The 18,305-nt window shown below is 41.2% G+C and overlaps 2 protein-coding genes across 3 annotated transcripts; one reads left to right on the top strand and one right to left on the bottom strand.

Moving 5' to 3' along the window:
- Positions 1 to 125: 125 nt before the first annotated feature.
- On the bottom strand, positions 126 to 10,627 carry tmod2 (tropomodulin 2). The gene is made up of 10 exons (XM_077589889.1): positions 10,497 to 10,627; positions 6,529 to 6,731; positions 6,305 to 6,461; positions 4,701 to 4,823; positions 4,487 to 4,555; positions 4,062 to 4,192; positions 3,876 to 3,983; positions 3,659 to 3,802; positions 3,433 to 3,577; positions 126 to 1,811 (listed from the first exon to the last, which is right to left on the bottom strand). The coding sequence occupies exons 2-10, from the start codon at positions 6,652 to 6,654 to the stop codon at positions 1,780 to 1,782; spliced, it is 1,035 nt and encodes a 344-aa protein (XP_077446015.1). The 5' UTR covers positions 6,655 to 6,731; positions 10,497 to 10,627; the 3' UTR covers positions 126 to 1,779.
- Positions 10,628 to 11,041: 414 nt separating this feature from the next.
- On the top strand, positions 11,042 to 16,317 carry leo1 (LEO1 homolog, Paf1/RNA polymerase II complex component). Of its 2 annotated transcripts, XM_077595017.1 has the most exons (14): positions 11,042 to 11,175; positions 11,792 to 11,937; positions 11,996 to 12,297; positions 12,370 to 12,578; positions 12,938 to 13,042; positions 13,126 to 13,220; positions 13,331 to 13,479; positions 13,600 to 13,684; positions 13,882 to 13,976; positions 14,053 to 14,187; positions 14,563 to 14,698; positions 15,328 to 15,520; positions 15,634 to 15,731; positions 15,953 to 16,317. In XM_077595017.1, exons 1-14 carry the CDS (start codon positions 11,118 to 11,120, stop codon positions 16,115 to 16,117), a joined length of 1,971 nt encoding a protein of 656 aa, XP_077451143.1. In that variant the 5' UTR covers positions 11,042 to 11,117; the 3' UTR covers positions 16,118 to 16,317. The 2 variants fall into 2 exon arrangements, with proteins under 2 accessions (XP_077451143.1, XP_077451142.1); XM_077595016.1 differs by having other exon boundaries at positions 11,996 to 12,578.
- The last annotated feature ends 1,988 nt before the right edge of the window (positions 16,318 to 18,305 follow it).

The raw sequence follows: 18,305 nt of genomic DNA, 5'->3' as shown, positions 1-18,305 counted from the left end.
ATCTCCCCGGCATGTGCAAGCAATAAGCAAGAAAGTCTGTGGATCTCCCCAACCAAAAGATATGCACCCAAAAAAGATAATAAAATATGATTTCAAGTGTCAACTAGCATAGAATACCAACTCGATTGAGTGTAAAAACATTTATTGTTGAAAGTATATATTCAGCAGTGCTTTTCACCAGTTTTTGTGTTTTTGTCTTAACGTTGAGTCGGCACCTGTTATTTTAACATAATGTACAAAAAGAAAATTGCCACAGTAGTTGTGCAGACTTGTGTTGTACACACATTGTAGCGTGCATAAAGATTGCAATTGAGATGCCATTCAACAATTTATACACAAGAGTCACGAGTCAACAAATCTCAACGAAGAAGCTGCACATTAGCTGTCCATCGGTGTATTTAAGCGACAAAAACAAAAGGTTATAAGCATGGATGAAGCGTGCATGCAAAGATTCTAACACGCACTGCCCAGATATCCATCATTTTTTAAAGGAATGTGATGTTTAAATTGGAAATGTACCTTGAGATCTCCAGCTTGAGGCACACAGAATGTTAACAGAATGATGTTGTGCTCATTGTTCTCATGTCCCTTATCAGTTAACGCAAAGTGTCATTGTTTTCACATAATTATGTAATTAAAAGTCAATTTGAGAAAATTTCCTTTTTTAGAAGTGTGTTCCTAGCACTCCTTTGAATTACAGTATTCAGTTTCAAATTGGTTGGTGATATAAGTTTAGAAACTAGTGGAGGAACATAAGGAAACAGAGGCAATGTTGCAACAACAACAAAAAGAAATTTTACTCGGAGATGAAGCGTCTATTTAAGCCAATGCATGTTAAATAAAAAAACATCTGGTCTAAAACAAGACGATTAAGCGACGACGCATGGGTTGGTCTTTGGCATGGTTTAACATATATGAGTAGAAACTTATGGCTATTTCTGTTAAACCGCTTTACTACATAATGACATCATATCCTGCCTATTAAATTTCCGCTCAACGTTTACTCAGTGGTGACAATTCCCATTGGTCACGGGATGACACAAAAAATGAATAAGTTAAAATATAACAGCTGGGGGAATGTAAAACATTTTGAGTGAATACGATAACTGCCAATGACGGCGATGGAGGTCTAAAACCATCTTGACCTGAAGGGCTGACAGCGATCATTCGCTTGCAAGTCTCTCCCAAACAAAAGGGTTTGGACGTCATTCGCCGTCAATGGCATTGAAACTGATCAACACTGACGTATAGGAAGCTATGATGGAGAGCAGCGTGGCTTTTTTTAAGAGCTGTTGAAGTATTTTTTTTTCTTTTCTTTTTTTAGGCAGGCGGTCCTGCTGTGAGAGCTGCTGATGTGACCCTGGTGTTCCATGAGGTGGTCCTGAATGTTAAGGATTGTTTTTAATTGGCTACACAACATTATGAATCGATATTCTATCGGTATAAAAGGAAAGTAAAAAGATGGATGGGTTAGTTTTCAAGGCTTAAACCAGGGAGCAGCTGAAATGGAAAGACTAAATAAAAACTAATTGGATGTACACCTTCAATGACAACATAAGAAGAAAAATAAATGGAAATATAGGAGGAGAAGAGGGGGGCATCTCATTCCAGTTATTTCTCGTCCTCTCGGATGTACGATTTTGTTGAGTGCGCCTTGCCCCACACTTTGGCACAAGACTTGTTCCGAACGGTGAGATGAGATCAGGGCATGGGTGGAAATGACTCCACATGGCGAGATGAAGCGACACGATTGGCCGAGAGACGGACGGGACTCCGCCTCTACTGGTCCCCTTCCACTCGCCTTCTGCGAACTGGAAAGAGCGGGACACATTCTGTTAATTACAGATAATCGCTAGAGGCCCTTGGATCCGAGTGAGTTGCAAGTCATATGGGCCGATTCTCAAGCAAGACTAGAGGTTTTCCTGTTGTGGAAGACTCAAGTCGAGTCGTTAGAGATGCGTGCCTTGTGGGTAGTGAGTTAAGGTGTTGCGCACGCCTTGTATTTGGCCTTTTATGAGTTTTTATGGAAGTTTTTCTAAAAAGCAAAGTGGACTCCTCTAAGCCCTGTCCTGTCAAGACTGTCCTTAAGTAGCAGCAACATCAGACGGGAACCGCTACACACCACAGTATGTCGGCTTCATGTTCCCTGATCCAGCTTGTCTCAATCTTCTTGAGTCTCGGGCCTTCCACGTCGAGTCGGACCCTCGCAAATTAAACGAGTCAAGTCCGAGTCAGCGTTGCAAGAGATCAAATAATTGTGTGGTTATTCACCCCGCAAAGGCGACATCGTGGAAGCAAAAGTGAAAGATTACATGCTCAACGATAACTCGTTAGTATTTTTGAGCACTTGTGAGTCGGTACATGGTCAAATTCCACACCTGTTTAAAGAGCGTGCATCAGTGAAGGCAGGAAAAAACTGAAACGGCACCACTCTTATTATGCACACGAACACAAAAACACTGTGAAAGTAGTCAGTGTTATCTCGCACACTCATGCATCACACCTGCGCGACTGCGGCTCTGACAGGAGGAGGAACTAAAAGAAAGCAGACCAATGGCGCCTCTAAGTCAAGATCATAAAAAATAATATCCGGGAAACGAAGGGAGGTACAGTTGATGTCAAACAGGAATGTAAATAGAATAAATGCATATAGAATAGAATAGAAATAAATGAATGTTTTTTCACAACAACAAAGAAATCCCACTTCGTTGCACACTAATATGGACCTATGAATTAAAAACGCAAATTCTTGTTGGCAACAGATCAAGGCACATGATTGAAACAATTTTAACATTTTCTGAGCAAGTTAAATCAAATTATTAAAAATGTATTTTAATTTTTTTATGTGCAATAAGGTTATATGCAGTATTTAGCATTTTTTTTCCTAAAAATAAAAAAATAAAACATAAAGTGGCATGATTGCGATGCTTATCAATAAAGCAGTTTTTTTCCTTTCTTCAAAGCTTTTTGTCACCCTGATTTTGGTTGGTACAAAGTATACAGACATCCTTACTCCTTTACCACCATAGTCACACTGAAGACACACTACCTTTGTTTCATTGTATTTCCTCATCTCAGTTTTTGCGCACTTTCCATCGTCTCACTATTTCTCTCCATCTTTCTTTAACCCTTGGTCAATATTTTTGATGTTGTTTCTTAAACTCCTTACAAAAAACGACACAAACCCTGATAATGAATGTGCCACTGCCATCGGAGTATGAAATTCCACTTTGTTACTCAATGTCCCAAACAAACGCTGACAGTGACATCGCACCGCCTCCCCTTATTTGGAAGGACTGACATAAAGCCAGATGTTACCGCATATTACTCCACACTCATTCTTTATGACTAACCCACCCCGAGAGTGACGTAACGCGCTTGTTCCGCCTAGGTTACCACAGGTGTTGTTTAATGAGCGTGTGCGTTACATACCGAGGTCGTTGTTCTTGGTAATGGCGGTGGCGGCTCGAGAGCGAGGCCCCTGCTTGGTAAAGTGGTAACCGAACTTCACGATACTGTTATTGTCCTCCAACATTTTGGCGATCTCCATCTCGACATTCGTACCCAGCTGTTGCCGCTGAAATAGAAAGCCAATTCAGGAGCTTAAAATAAAGCCAGTAAGTCAGAAAGATGGAACCCGCTCTCCACGTGCGTTTACCTGGTTGTCAATCTTGATCTCCGTGAGGGTGTCGTTGTCTCGCAGTGCGTCAATCAGCGACTGCATCCCAGCCGCGGTGATGAAATTGGACTCTAAATTCAAACTTCGGAGCGTCTTGTTCTCCCGCAGCGTTTCACTGAAAGCCTGGAGAAGGGACAGAAAATTGAAGACAGAGGTCCCCTGCGCAGTAGAAAGCAAAAATTCCAGCTTTCCTCACCACTGCGATGGGGTCGTTACTCCGTGTGGCCGCCATGCTAAACTTGGTGACGTATTTGTTCTTCTCCATGGCTTTGGCAAATTCTTTAAGAGTGGGAACGGGGATGTTCTGCGTGAAAAAAAAGGCCTGGTTAAAGGTTGACCAAGTGGATGATTAACAGACCTTAAAAGCTTGTTGCCTCTGCACCTTAATGTTGTTGAGGTTGACCTCGGTTAGGGAGGCATCGTTGTTTCTGATCCTGTTTAGCGTTTCTTCTACATTTGTGGGATTGGGTGGCTCGTCAAACACAGGGTTCATTTTCTCCCCTTTGACCACATCTTGGGAAAATCAAAAAGACAGAGGGTTTATAACCCATAAAATAAGGATTAATAATAATAAAAAATAGTAGTATACTTCTATATATATGGAAATCACATTTTGGGTCAAGGAGGTCACACTTGTATACCAAATGTTAATATTATGGCCTACATGATCCAAAATGTGAGGAGTTATAAAATTTTCAATCACTTTTTTTTCATTACATTTGTAGGAATAATGGTATCTCTTTGACTGAGGTAATTTTTGGGAAAAAGAAGGGTTGCATTTTTAAAAAAAAAATTAACTGTACATACTGTTGTAACCATCTCCAGTTCCGTCATACGTCTGATTGCTGGTTACAAGCGTGTGAACACCCAGGATTGCTGTAAAAAAGGAGGCATATGAGCATTCACATGAGCAGTGTGAGTGACCTCAGAAAAAAAGGAATATCAGAAGGACATTTGGGGACTAAGTTAGGCTTAGGAGATGTGCGTGAGAGCAAAAGGAGATTCTGTTGGTTCCTTTTACCTGCAAGATCACAAAGTTCAGTATCTGTGGCACTGGACAGGGCTTCCTCTAATTCTGGGTCAAGCGTTGTGACATTCTCCTGTCGTGCTTCCATTGGTTTCTGCTTAGGAGTAAATACTTTGCCTGGGGTGACAAAATAAAAGGGTTGACAAGAAGGAGATTCATGAAAAATGAGCAAAAAAACAATTTGCTTTGCGGAATAAAGTGGAACTATTACACGCTAAATATATATATATATTTTTTTACATTTTCTACATTGAAAACCTCAACACCAGTGGATCTTATTTTCCGATAGGTTTATTAAATTACCCTCACGAGGTGAATAAAATAGGAATAAAAAAACAATCTCAATTATTGGCTGCCAGAAACGTTTTAGATCTTATTTAAACCACTATTTTGGGCAAATGCTTCCTGGTTCTATCATTTGGTACAGTTTTTGGGGTTATCTGTAAAATGTGAACTAAAAAGATGTTTTCCTGCTCCAACATTCCACACCACAATACTCACTTGATACCAAACTAAAGCTAAGAGTCAGGCGAGCATGGTGGTACCATGGAAACCAGAGGGAAGAAGGAGGAAGAGGGAAGGAAGTCATGAACAATAAGTGAACTGTAATCTTGACTGCGCTGCTGGGATGTCACAGACCAGTAATGCCAGCCCCACATGCCCTTCAAGAACAGGCGCCATACGTGTTTCTCCGTTAAAAGCCAGTCGAGCCAATCAAATTGCTCAGACTGGTCCCCGGTGGGGGTTCTGGCACTTCCTGAAGCCAAAAAACTGTAAATACAGGCATCAGAGTCTATTCTGTTCCTGTTCATTTGAAGCAAATACCTAGAAAGCAATAATGCCAGTTTAATTTACATTGTGGATTCAATTATGAAAATGCAAAAGCAATGATTAACTCCTCAAGGAATCCTGATGAAATCGGGTAGGTCTTCTAGTGAATGACGCAGGTTATTAACATGATAAGAGTTAAAATATCCTGTTTTCTGCAAAAAAAATCTCAAAGCTCTGTGGTTGAAATGGGAGGGGGGGTGATTTCTGAGTTGAAATTGAGAATGGAAAAACTCCAGAACAAAAAGCACAACAGGAAAACAAAATGGAAAAAGTAATAAGAAGGGCTTTGCAGCAGTTTTCAAGGCACTTAAGGAGGTTGTTTGTTTTCATTTATCAGCAGGGGGTGAAGAGAAGAAGGGGAAGGTAATCTGCAACATTCCACATAATCACCGCAATGATTCAACTTTTCCATGTCGTCATAAGACTTGCAAACACACGCATATGGGATGCATTACGGCTAATAGGCAGTGCGGGTTCAGGGTAGATGTCAAGATGTCAGCTTCAAATTTCCTCTCAATTAGCTGGGAGAATATTGAATCTTCATAGATCCCGACAAGAAAGAACAGTGGAATTGCGCTCTGCTAGTCACTCGTTGACTGAGGTCGGAACGATAAATGTAACACTGCTACATAGTTTGCTGCCACTCCCTCTTCTGCTATCCTGCTTTCAACACTATGGTGTCCTGTAAAACCCTTCAAAAATATGTGTATGAGCAGTAGTTTCTTTTAGAAGGCCTGGATAATGTCCTTTCCTTCAGCTTCACGCACCTTTCCTTTCTCCAGTGAAGGGTACAATGTCATCCCTGTCCTTGTACTCCAAGGCTTCCTTTTCCAGGTATTTGAGGAGACGCTCTCTGTCAAATGTTCCTGTGGCTTCTTTTGTCGTTTGGTTCTTCTGGCGCAAACCCGCTGGAAGTAGAGCATTCTGAGAAGAGGGGAAAAAGACAGAAATTAAAAATAAAAGCATGTAGGCTTTAAGAAACTCCTCCCACCTCGGGGTCCATCTCCTCAAGGGCCGTCTCCAGCTGTTTGAGCTCATCCGCTGACAGATTGTTAAGGAGTTCATCTTCGTCTAGATCCTTGTACTTGTCCAGGTCTTTCATGAATGGCAACGCCATGATCGCTGTCCCACGCAAGACCGCAGCCCAACTTCAGACGTCTCGACCTTGTCGCTCCACAGCAGAGACGCGGCAACCTGAAGAAAAACCAATAGCCCTTTCATCAAATCTTCCAATAAATCATGGTCTACTTTAGTTGTCAATGCCGTGCAGAACTTTGCCAGTTGAAGATTAGTTGTACTAATTGGATGCATCAACCTATCATTTAAAAATGCCGGCAAATTGAATCAATTCTTTTAGTGGAGGAGGCCAACGTTGATCTCATCCTTGTGAAACAATTGTTGATCACAGCTGTGCAACGGCGCAATACACAGCTGGAACAGAGAAGCAACTTTCTCACACACCCGACTGACCACTCATATTTAGCCTATTTATCTGTCCTCCGCTAAACCTAAAGGGCTACTCCATTCCACTCTAGACATAGTATATTTGAGCCTAATCTTGAATCCATATGCTACATTACAGGGTAATTTTAATTGTGACGGTAGGCATGTAAATGATTAATGACACAGTAAGAACGTGTCCTGTGGAATTGTTTGATGAGACCTCGGTTTTTAGTCCACTCTCCCACGCCACAAGCGGAACACTGCATGACCTCATCATTTCCAGATTCCCCAGCAAAAGTCCACATCTAAAGTGAATGGCGACATTTAACCCTGCATCTCCTTAATGGTTTTCTTGGCCGATTTTTACGGACAAGAAAGTGAACATAAAGCACGCCTCGACTGTCTCTGCATTACATAAAACAGCTCCCTCCACCTAAATAATCTGCATTGTAAACACTGAGACAGAGAGGGATGGAGGGAGTTACAGTGAGGTTTAGCAAAAAGATTCTTTGACCATTTTTCTGGCAGTTTGCCCAAAGTTGTCCGTGTCAGTAATTTCTCCACTTCGAAGGACTTTTCCTGAGCAGCCCGCTCCACCGCTCTGACGTTATTTAGTTCCTCGCCTCCACAATTCAACCTCTGTCCTTCTCTAACTCTTCCCCTAGCCTGCTCCATTAAACCACCACAACAACCACAACAAACACATGAGAGGGCAAATAGCAAGAGTGACAGAAGGGGCATTTACAAGATAAAGTTGAACTCAAATGTCAATGCTGATGGCTTTAATCAAGAGTATTAATACCACTCAGATAATTCAAATAATCACTATTTTAACCCTATATAGAACCAGTGACGATTTGGAGTCATTTAAACCTAGCATTCATATACCTAGACATCACATTGTGGGTCATCAAGCCCACAATTTTAAAATTTGACCCAATTGCGAGGCAAAAAAGTGATGTCCACAGTTGGCGACGCCAGGTCCTAATTACAACCATTTATATATTTTTATTTGCAATCATTATTTTCATATATTAGTGAAAGTGTAAATAATTAAGAATGGATAAAATGTTAATAAACCCCCAATTAAGGGCCAACTCAAATGACATTGACGGTGCTGGACGTCCTATCCATTTAAACTGGGAGTGTTAGTAGTGATCATTCAATCAAATTGGTTGGATGTTTATTCCTGTCAAAAGAAAAGGGGGGGGGGGGTGTCTGGGCGTAGAATGTGATGATATTTCTGGCAAGGATTTGGAGAAAGCAACCAGGATGAACATAAATCAGACACATATAATGCTCTTATGACAAGATGAGCCCAAAATAACATAGTTTATCATATGATCCTCTTTTCTCAAACTCAACACATTTCAAACAGCAGCCAGTTAGAGCCAGTAGAATGTTTCATACGGATGATGAAGGGTGAAGAAAGCGCACCTAGAGGATCCATTAGTCCAGGCTGATTAATCCCATTCTCTTCATCACTGCTAATCCTTCAACACAAACAATGACGGTAAGCCAATAATGCTGCAAACCTGTCTACACAACTAACCTTGTCACCTTGCAAATCCTGACATTGACCGTCCGTATTATTCAGAGAATGATAACAGAGCCACATCTGTTATACTACTATTTAAGTATAACCAAAGCGTAGACGAAAAAAAAGCCCTGCAGTCTTATTCCATCATTATAGTAGACCGCCCCAACATCAGACTATAGTTAGAATTACCTTCCTTCCTCAACCCACACACGTTGCTCTATTTTATCCCACAATGTCGCCGGCTTGTTCGTCTTCTGCTACGGAACACAGATGATGGCAGATAGTGTGCCAGTTCATGAATAAAATATCTGCTAAAAACAAGGTGAATTGACATTTGGATTCTGCACATGCTAAGAAACAAGACAAATTAAAACGACAAATAGCACCGTTCTTCTGAAGACTTTGCTCGGCAATGACAAGGCAGGAAATGGGGTGTTCCTCAAAATAACACACAAGATTGCATACCCAAGCACACTCGAGACACACACACCACTGTTACTGTACGGTGTATAAGAGAAGCTTTTAAGGGAGCTTCCGGTGTTTCAGCTTGGCCAAGATTAAAAATGGAAAGCATAAGAATAATACATGTTCAACATGAGAGCCAGCTTTTAAATGAACTAAATTAACCATAAATTTGGACAACCTAAAGGTAAACCAAAACCAGTGCGACCTAAACCACATGTGCTGATGTCATCTTGTGTCTAATTATGTGATTCCAGAGTTGAAAATATACAGGTTGAATGAGCACTCTTTTTTTCTTTTTAGATTATTGCATTTAAATTTATTTCAAACATGAGTTTGGCTATGAGACAAATTAAATGTATGGGTCAAGATGCGCCCGGGCAATATTGTTTTGAAATCTAAATTAAATATGTGGTCCGCCGGCAACCTCTAACAGCTTTCACAAATGCTTCTCAAACTTTTAACGCCAAGTATGCTTTGTAAAAGAAATACAAATTTAAAAAATACAAACAGGATCTTTGAACCGCAAGAAGTTTGAATCTGTCATTGATTTTGAACCGCAAAAAGTTTGAATCTGTCATTGATTTGAATGTTGTCATTTTTGGGGCGTGTTCAATTCACTGGTTTTCTCGTACACATGAATAAAATGTTGAAAAGTGGATATAATTTCTGTGGTTTAAACATCTCGTTTGATCCGATTGTCAAAGTTTGAAGTCCTGCCCACCAGCAGCTTGCTTTCTCTTCACATTCTCTGCAGAGCCTGTTTAACTGCAATACAACACTGCAGCAGGAAGGTGTGGCAGGCACTAGGTTTCACCACGACTAATGTCATGTCAGCATACATACTCCAAGCAGGCATAAAAATCTATATTCCATCATGCAAAATCTGATCTGAACGCTCACTTTACCTGAGCAAGCATGCACCAAAACACACGGACCACGCCCTACATTCAGCATGACCACCAGACAAGCAAGCACCAGACTACCCCCTCAAGTCAACTCCTATTTAGAACGTAAACAGAAACGTCTTCATTAATTCCAACTAAATGCGGTTCTTTTGTCACGTACCAGAATAACTGGATGTGATTGTTTACCTAACAACAACACGCCCCGTGACTGTCAGTGACGCGTCAATTGTATTCCGTGGGAAAGTAAATGCAATCGTTGGAAAAAAGTGGAAACTTTCATTCATCCTCGTCATGCACCTCGTCGGTCATGGCAAGTTTATGACAAACCCATCGACAGTTTGCATCCGTCATCACTTCATTATCCTTAAATAATACAATCGGTCGTTAAATGAAGACTATTGTGCAGATATGAAATTTGTCATCTCGTGGGAAATAGCACTGTAGGTGCCAGCTAGCAGGCTATCATTCGCTCATAGTGCTAATGGATGACGCTAGCTCATCCAGCTCGAGAGAACACGTATAAGTGGCGATCGAAGTAGAACTCGAATTGTTTTGTTCCCTTTGATTTTACGCGTTTTATGAACTCATTGGCCTCGCACGTCTTACCTGAAGGACGACAAATCGAAGCGGACTTCCTTGTGTGGACCCTGGCTCGGGCGCTTGACTTCTATCTCAGCTTCTGTTGTAACACGACGGGAAGAGAGCCGTAGATTCCCTGACTGACGTGTGATTGAACCAATAGACGTCTCAGTCACACGAATTTAACCAATGAGGAGAGAGAACCCGCCCAGAATGGAAAAAAAGCAACTGAGAGGGAAATGAAGGGAATAAAATACTGTACAACAGAATATAACGACTGTATAAAAGTAAAAATAAAAACCCATAATTTAAAAAGATTGTATAAACAATAAATTTTACGCAGCGCCCTGGTGAAATGGTCATATGTAATCTCTACTGAGTTTAATAATCTGGGGGTACAGATTTGTAATGTGTAAAATACTCTACAGTAATACGGGGTGTGCAACGCAAATCGTAAAAACAAAACTACATACGAGCTGATTAATCATTGCATTTTTTATCAAATACTGCTGGCTTTCAATATCAAGAACATTGACTCTGCTTTTAGCCCCCTCTAGTGTTTATATAAAATCAGATGTCGTCGCCGGTGTAATACCGGAAGTTTAATTTGTCTCCCCCCAAATACTTCCTGTATGTCACATCGCAAAAATGGCTGATATGGATGAGTTGTTTGGGAGTGATGGAGACAGCGACAATGAGCAACGAGGTATGGTGAACATTTTCAACTATTTATTTGATGATGCTATGGAGGATGTATTTGAAGTCAATTGAGTCAAACAACGCGTTTTAGCCCTGATCCTAACAAGACAGTGTCTGTTAGCACCCGTGCTAACTAGATCACAACAGGAACTTGGGCTGAAATGAATTGCGTTCAAAAATATTATTTCGTGTTCTCAGCGATCGGTCCCCCATTTAGTCAGATTATTTATTCAGCACACTAACACAGTTTTTGGGGGATTTTTTTGAAGTTGTTACAATAAGATTGCAAAGGTCATGTTCAATTGACTCTTTGAACACTCTTTGAACACTCTTTGAACACTCTTTGAACTAATACTATAGTACATGTAATTGGATTGTGGGTAAGGAGTGGTATATTTCTTTTTATAAATAACCTATGTTGTTCCATTTAAAAAATTTTTTTTAAATATAAATGGATACTAATGTACTAGTTCTAAACATAACAGTTTTGTGCTTTTTCGATGTAAATGTGCAAATAGTTTTAAAGAGATAAACATGTAGCTGTCTCCTATTACAGTTAAAAGGCAGAATTGTAGAGCCAGCTCTTGTATCGAATATTAATCTACTAGCATGATCTTCCACAGAGTCTGGTTCAGCCTCTGGTTCAGAGTCGGAACAAGAGCGGCCGCGTTCTGCCAGCATCGCTTCAGGCAGCGGCAGCGAGAGTGAGAGAGAACGAGATGATGATGAGGAGGAAGGCCCCGAGGGAGGAAAACCCAGCATAAATAAGGTATGTGGCAATATTTCACAGCCATCTGAAAGGGAGACTCTAATGCATTTATCCACAGGAACTGTTCGGGGACGACAGCGAAGAAGAAGGACGGAGTCAACACAGTGACAGCGGACGCAGTGACAACCTATCTGAGCGCTCGGGCAATCAGTCGGACGCCAGTGTGCACTCGGAACAGGCTGAGGACGACCATTCCGACGTGGAGCATCACAGCGGCTCAGAGCGCGGCCGTCGAGATGATGACGAGGAGGACGAGGAAGACGGAGGCCGCCATTCGGACGGCGGAAGCCCGGCAGGCAGTGGGATGTCTGGAGGGGGAAGTCCTCAGTCAGAGAGAGGCAGCGTCCGCTCAGCTAGAAGGTCAAGACCAATAAAATGTGAATTTCCCACTCCAATTGACAGGAAAGGTTTCATCCCCATTTTGTTTTGTAGCGCTCACAGCAACCTCGGCACCCCTCAGTCAGGCGCGGGCACCCCTCACTCTGACGGAGAAGGCTCAGGGCGGGACAATCGTTCGGATGACGACAAGTGGGAAGGCGGGGCTAAAAGTGATCAATCGGAGGACGAAGAGGAGAAACGGCAATACTCAGATGAAGAAAGGGAAAACTCCGACAACGGAGAGCACAGAAACCAAAAGTCGGGTAGGTACTCAAGCATCTCACAGTTGATGAAAGCAATTATCGTAGTTCCATTTCACATGATAAACATCCTGCAAGGTTAAAACGAATCCCTTAATTTGTCCTTACGTTATCTTGAATAAAAAAACATACAAACAGACACATGGAACCGAATACAAAATCCTCCCCTTTTCTAGGTTTCACTTACTGGAAGCGGTTTAAATAAGACATGTAACAACTCTAAAAACTCATCATGAGTCAACCTGGTTCACAAACATACACCTAATAACGATACACATAGATATAGAATCAAGAATAACACACCAAAAATGTGTCGATTGTTGAATAGGTTGTCTACCATTTAATTTTGTACTATTTTTCAGAGTCGGCAAAGGGAAGTGATAGTGAAGATGATTTTCTCCATAGAAGAAGCAAAGCAAAAGCTGCATCAGTTTCTGATTCTGACAGTGATGCTGGTGGAAATGAGAGTAAGAGACAATTAGTGTTGCCACTTTATAGCTCTTTTTTCTGTCAGAGTTTAAAAGGTTGTGTCTTGTGCACCACCACACAGACAAGAAATCGGCAGCAGATGACCTATTCGGTGAGGCTGACGACATCTCTTCTGACAGTGACGCTGAAAAGCCGCCAACCCCCGGACAGCCCATGGTATGAACTCTTGAATTTCTCTCTCCTTGATTTTAATGTCAATTGTCTAGTCACCTATTTTGTCATGATTGACGAAAGATAGCAAAGTTTGACTCACTGTTACTTTTCAGGATGCAGAAGATGGCCTAGAAGAGGAGCAGGCAGAGGAGGAGCATGTGCCAGAGACTCGTATTGAAGTCGAAATCCCCAAAGTCAGCACCGACCTTGGCTCTGACCTTTACTTCGTTAAGCTGCCCAACTTCCTCTCCGTGGAGCCCAGGTCAGAGCGAATGAAACTTTATCAATACAAAGTTCCAGTCACAATGACTCTATATATGTTTTTGTAATTGTTTAACGGCTGGATAATTCATCTGAGTTTAATTGACTGTACCCTCTGTAGGCCTTTTGACCCTCAGTACTATGAGGATGAATTTGAGGATGAGGAAATGCTGGATGAAGAAGGACGTACCAGGCTCAAATTAAAGGTGCACATCCTTCACTTTTTGTGTGCTACATACCTGAACATTTTGGAATGTTCCCCATTCCACAAATTTCAAAGTCAACCAACTTTATTTGTTTATTATTATTATTATTATTTGTTATTAAAGTATGTGTTTTTAAGTCCGATCGAGTTTGACCCTTGACACTGTTAAAGCTAATTTGCCGCCATTGGCTGTTCCAGGTGGAGAACACAATCCGGTGGCGAGTCAAGCGAGATGAGGAGGGGAACGAAACTCGTGAAAGCAACGCACGCGTCGTCAAATGGTCCGACGGGAGGTACGTCCTGACCGTCAACCTATTTCCCGCTGTCATTCGTCACTCCGAAGTCCCTTAACGCCACTTTTCGCCGCAGCATGTCCCTCCACCTGGGGAATGAAGTTTTCGACGTTTACAAAGCTCCCCTCCAAGGAGACCACAACCACTTGTTCATCCGGCAGGGTACCGGTTTGCAGGGCCAGGCTGTGTTCAAAACCAAGCTCACGTTCAGGTATTCACAAAGTCTTTTAACATAGACCTTATTAGAAGCAGAAAGCTTCACCCAAAGTATGAAACGTCGAATCGTCTGCTGAGAATTGCTGTAATAAGCTCCGAGTTGAGTCTTATTCCAAGCAACAATACTAGCCTTTATTCACACTTCACTGAGGAATGTGCTCCAAGTCTTTCAATTAGTTTGTGCAAGCTGCCCAGGTTTGTGTAATCCTCTTAGCTGCCGTTTGTCCACCTGGACATTTTGTTTTTTCAAACGGCATGGGACTAGGAGAACGAGTCATCAGTAAAAATGAGTTGGACATCTATATAAAGTCGAAGCATGATATATCAATTCTGTCATCATTCAATATTTACAGTTAATTTGTCTTCCCAGGCCTCACTCCACTGACAGCGCCACACACAGAAAGATGACCTTGTCCCTAGCCGACCGTTGTTCCAAGACGCAGAAAATCCGAATCCTCCCGATGGCCGGGCGAGACCCAGAGTCGCATCGTACTGAAATGATAAAGGTGCGTCCTGTTTGTTTTGACAACTTTCTTATCACCACCAGAGAAAGACATCCAAATGGCCAGTTGTGTCGAGTACACAGACAAATACACGTCACAGCTGCTTACATAAAGACACGTCGCGACACGCTTGCATAATCAAGTCGGCCACACTGGGATTGTCACCGGGACCCTTGAGGCCACTTATGTCTTTAGCAAAACCAAACAAAGGCTCTATTATATACAGATCCCCAAATACTTTAGTTGGTTCTTCTGAATATGGACTTTCTTTTCCCTAGGCAAAAAGAAGGCACCATAGAACATTTAGGAAATCCAATAAGAAAAGGGTTGGTTGTCACGATACTTTCTTGAATATCCACATATCTCTATTTGTTAAATGAGAACTTAATATCTTGAATTGGATTTGAAATCATTCTTATCTTTTTTTAAATTGTCGCAATTCAATACTGATTTTGTGCAACAGCACTCTTTAAATTACAGCAATTGTGACAACCAACCCTGTTCTCCCCTACAAAGAGTCACTCAGTGAACTATATTAAGTATGATAACCCTCCATTGGATGGGATCGTATTAGTATAATGTATATCACAAGAATCCTCACTTGAATTTCTAATTTGTGTCCATTAATCAAGAAAGAGGAGGAGCGCCTGCGAGCATCTATTCGCAGGGAGTCGCAGCAGAGGAGGATGAGGGAGAAACAGCACCAGAGGGGCCTGAGCAGTAGCTACTTGGAGCCCGATCGCTATGACGACGAAGAAGAAGGGGAAGAGTCTATTAGCTTAGCGGCCATCAAGGGCAAATACAAAGGAGGAAGTGGCTTGAGAGGTAAGCACAAATTCCTGGTAGGAACTGATCACTGGCAGCGAATCAGATAAAGAACCTTCATTTTTATGACAACTTTGTACATTTGGTGTTGTGCTCTATTTCACATAATCCAGAGGAACGAGCCAGGATCTATTCGTCAGACAGCGACGAAGGCTCGGACGACGACAAGGCCCAGAGGTTGGTTAAGGCCAAAAAGCTGGACAGTGACGAGGTGAGTGTCATACGCCGCTCTGCTTGTAGGGGGCAGTGTGGCGCAGATCAGCAATAGGGCTGAAACTGCAGCTTTGTCATACCACGCCTGCAGGAGCGTCAAAACAAAAGAGAGCAAAAGTGCTGACTCGTGTTTGCAAATGTGCATTAAGCCTTTGAACAGTTGTCCAGAGGGGGGGTACTTTATTTTCACATTGGAATTTATTCTTTTCTTTTACTCAGGAGGGCGAGGGCTCGGGCAAACGAAAGGCAGAGGATGATGAGGAATTGGCCACCAAAAAGGCCAAGAAATATGTAATCAGTGATGAAGAAGAAGAAGAAGAGGAGGAGGAGGAGGAGGAAGAAGAAGAGGAGGCAGAAGAATTGGGAGAGGAAGATGATGAATAAAATTGTTGTTTTGGATTTTCTTCTTTTTTTTAACTCTTTCAATGGACATTAGGTGCCCTGCCCACATGGTTGCTAAACAGCCAAAACTTGTCTTGTAAAAATAACATTTAAATGGAGAACTCTGTGTAGGTGTGTACAATTGCTTCTTTTTGTCATGTATAGCTAAGGTGGAAAAATAAAGAAACTGCTGTATTATGTAAGCCAGTGTTCCCAGGGCCTTTTCAAAATTGTTTTTAAAAATATGATTCAAATGTATGAGTCACCCTGTCGTGAGGTTATGAAAATTAATTACATTTTTTTTTTTTTTTAAATAAAATGATTTTTTTTATATATGAGTATCATGCTATAACGTGCATTTCTTTCACTGCATGTCTGAGAAACAACAAGATCCCTTAAAATTTTGTAAATGCTTATTGATGAAACAACTAATGTATTTATTGTTTCATGCATTAAGAGATTATTCAGATGCATTGTTATGATGAATGAGTCATTGGGATGAGGGCAAAAAAGATACTATTGCTTTATGTTGATGCATGTCCAAGATATTGCAAAAACTAGGCTAGGTATGGTATGGTAAACCGTCATTTACTAATAAGCCATAATTATCTTTAAATGAAGCTTTTGGGTGGCATTATTGTTCATCCTGCATGACAGTAAAAGGTGACATGAGGTTAACGCTTTCCCCATTGAACCGCACTGTATGACAGGAATGTTTCAGTGTGACATAAGTAGTGGTTATTGATTCCGGTTCATCTACCGTAATGACACACTGTCACATGCTAAAAATAAATCATTTCATTCAACACATATGCAGTACACGCCTTGGCTAAATTATTGGTTGGTTGCTTGTTTGAAAGAAAGATCCAACATTACAGAAAACTCATTATTTTAGGCATGACATTATTTGTGGTCGGACTAGCCTGAACATTGATGGTTATGTATTGTTTTTTTTCCCACAATTTGACCCCACCTCTCAGTAAAAGTCAGCTGAGATTGACTCTAGTAATAACAACAAGCACCTTGACTACCAAAACTGGTAAAGCACTAACTATGCCATTAAGTAAGAGTTGCACAATAAAACGACTGCATTCTCTTTCCTGACAACCTGGTCTCTGCGCTACACACACACACACACACAGAGTCCCCCATGTACATCTTCGGTCTGGCGGTGTGTAGGACACCTGAGTATCTACAAAGAAGCTTGCTGGGTTTTCAGAAAAAGAGCAATTTTTAATGAAGATGCAAGGATTATCTATAAAATAGATAATAGCTCATGGAAGACTGTTCCCATGACTTAAAATTGAACTTCCTTTAAGGCCTACGCAAATCTATACTATGCATCTGACTCCTATTACTATCTCATGGCTGCCATTGATGGCAATAGACGTCGATTCCACACGTCTCAAACTCGCGGCCTGAAATGTTATTTCCAAAATATCCGTCAAAGTAAATCACATGCCTTGGCTTTGAGCTTCACAAATATTGAATTTAAATACAGGAATATTTCATTGAGGACTACATAAATCAGACAATATTCACTTTGTACCCTTGTAAAAAATATAATAAATAATAAACAAAATAAATTATTAAGACTTATTACGATTGTTAATAAATTATTTTTATAATTAAGAAAATAAATACACTTTTTTGTTATTTAAAAAAGGAAAATATTTACAATTTTCTAAAATGTATATTGATTTTAAAAAAGAATAAAAATAGTATATAATTTTCAGTGCACTATGGCTGAGTGGCGACCCATCTACGGTTCAGATACGCGGTATGGAAGATTCAATGATGGCGTTTTCTACTATTAAAATTGTGGGAGGGCTAGCAGTAATCATTCGCTGCCCACCCACTTTTATTACCATTAATGGCAGCCAAGGAGTTAAAGCCCATGGACCTGACTACCACTATCTAGAATACAAAATAATGCCTTCAATACACAAAAGTTGCAAGGCTTATGCCTTTCTTAGCAAACCTATTGTCAAGAGTGACGTGCTGCACTACCTCAGACTGCAGTGGGTTATGTAAACCCCGTTCCACTGAGTGTGGGGAAGGGTGGTAGACGGTAAGGAGGGTGAGGAGGGTAAAGACAGGGCTCCACTGCCAGTACAGAAGGTGGTTGAGGCAGAGGGGAGGGCTGCAGCATTTTACCCATGCTCTTTTCCCCCCTCCATTTGTCTCTCCG

This window comes from Stigmatopora argus, chromosome 2 (genome assembly GCF_051989625.1).
Source record: "Stigmatopora argus isolate UIUO_Sarg chromosome 2, RoL_Sarg_1.0, whole genome shotgun sequence".
Taxonomy (NCBI): Eukaryota; Metazoa; Chordata; class Actinopteri; order Syngnathiformes; family Syngnathidae; genus Stigmatopora; species Stigmatopora argus.
Note: the sequence above shows the minus strand (reverse complement) of the source record. Positions and strands in the feature narration are given on the sequence as shown.

What these genes read in the sequence shown, in the direction of transcription:
- tmod2 (XM_077589889.1), bottom strand. Translation starts at nt 6,654, where the DNA reads ATGGCGTTGCCATTCATGAAAGACCTGGACAAGTACAAGGATCTAGAC. An exon ending in TTGAGGAGATGGACCCCGAG is followed by an intron (nt 6,462 to 6,528) that starts GTGGGAGGAGTT and finishes CCCTCTTCTCAG; the next exon opens with AATGCTCTACTTCCAGCGGG. An exon ending in AGATCAAGATTGACAACCAG is followed by an intron (nt 3,578 to 3,658) that starts GTAAACGCACGT and finishes TTTCTATTTCAG; the next exon opens with CGGCAACAGCTGGGTACGAA.
- leo1 (XM_077595016.1), top strand. Translation starts at nt 11,118, where the DNA reads ATGGCTGATATGGATGAGTTGTTTGGGAGTGATGGAGACAGCGACAAT. An exon ending in GCACAGAAACCAAAAGTCGG is followed by an intron (nt 12,579 to 12,937) that starts GTAGGTACTCAA and finishes ACTATTTTTCAG; the next exon opens with AGTCGGCAAAGGGAAGTGAT. An exon ending in TTCCTCTCCGTGGAGCCCAG is followed by an intron (nt 13,480 to 13,599) that starts GTCAGAGCGAAT and finishes TACCCTCTGTAG; the next exon opens with GCCTTTTGACCCTCAGTACT.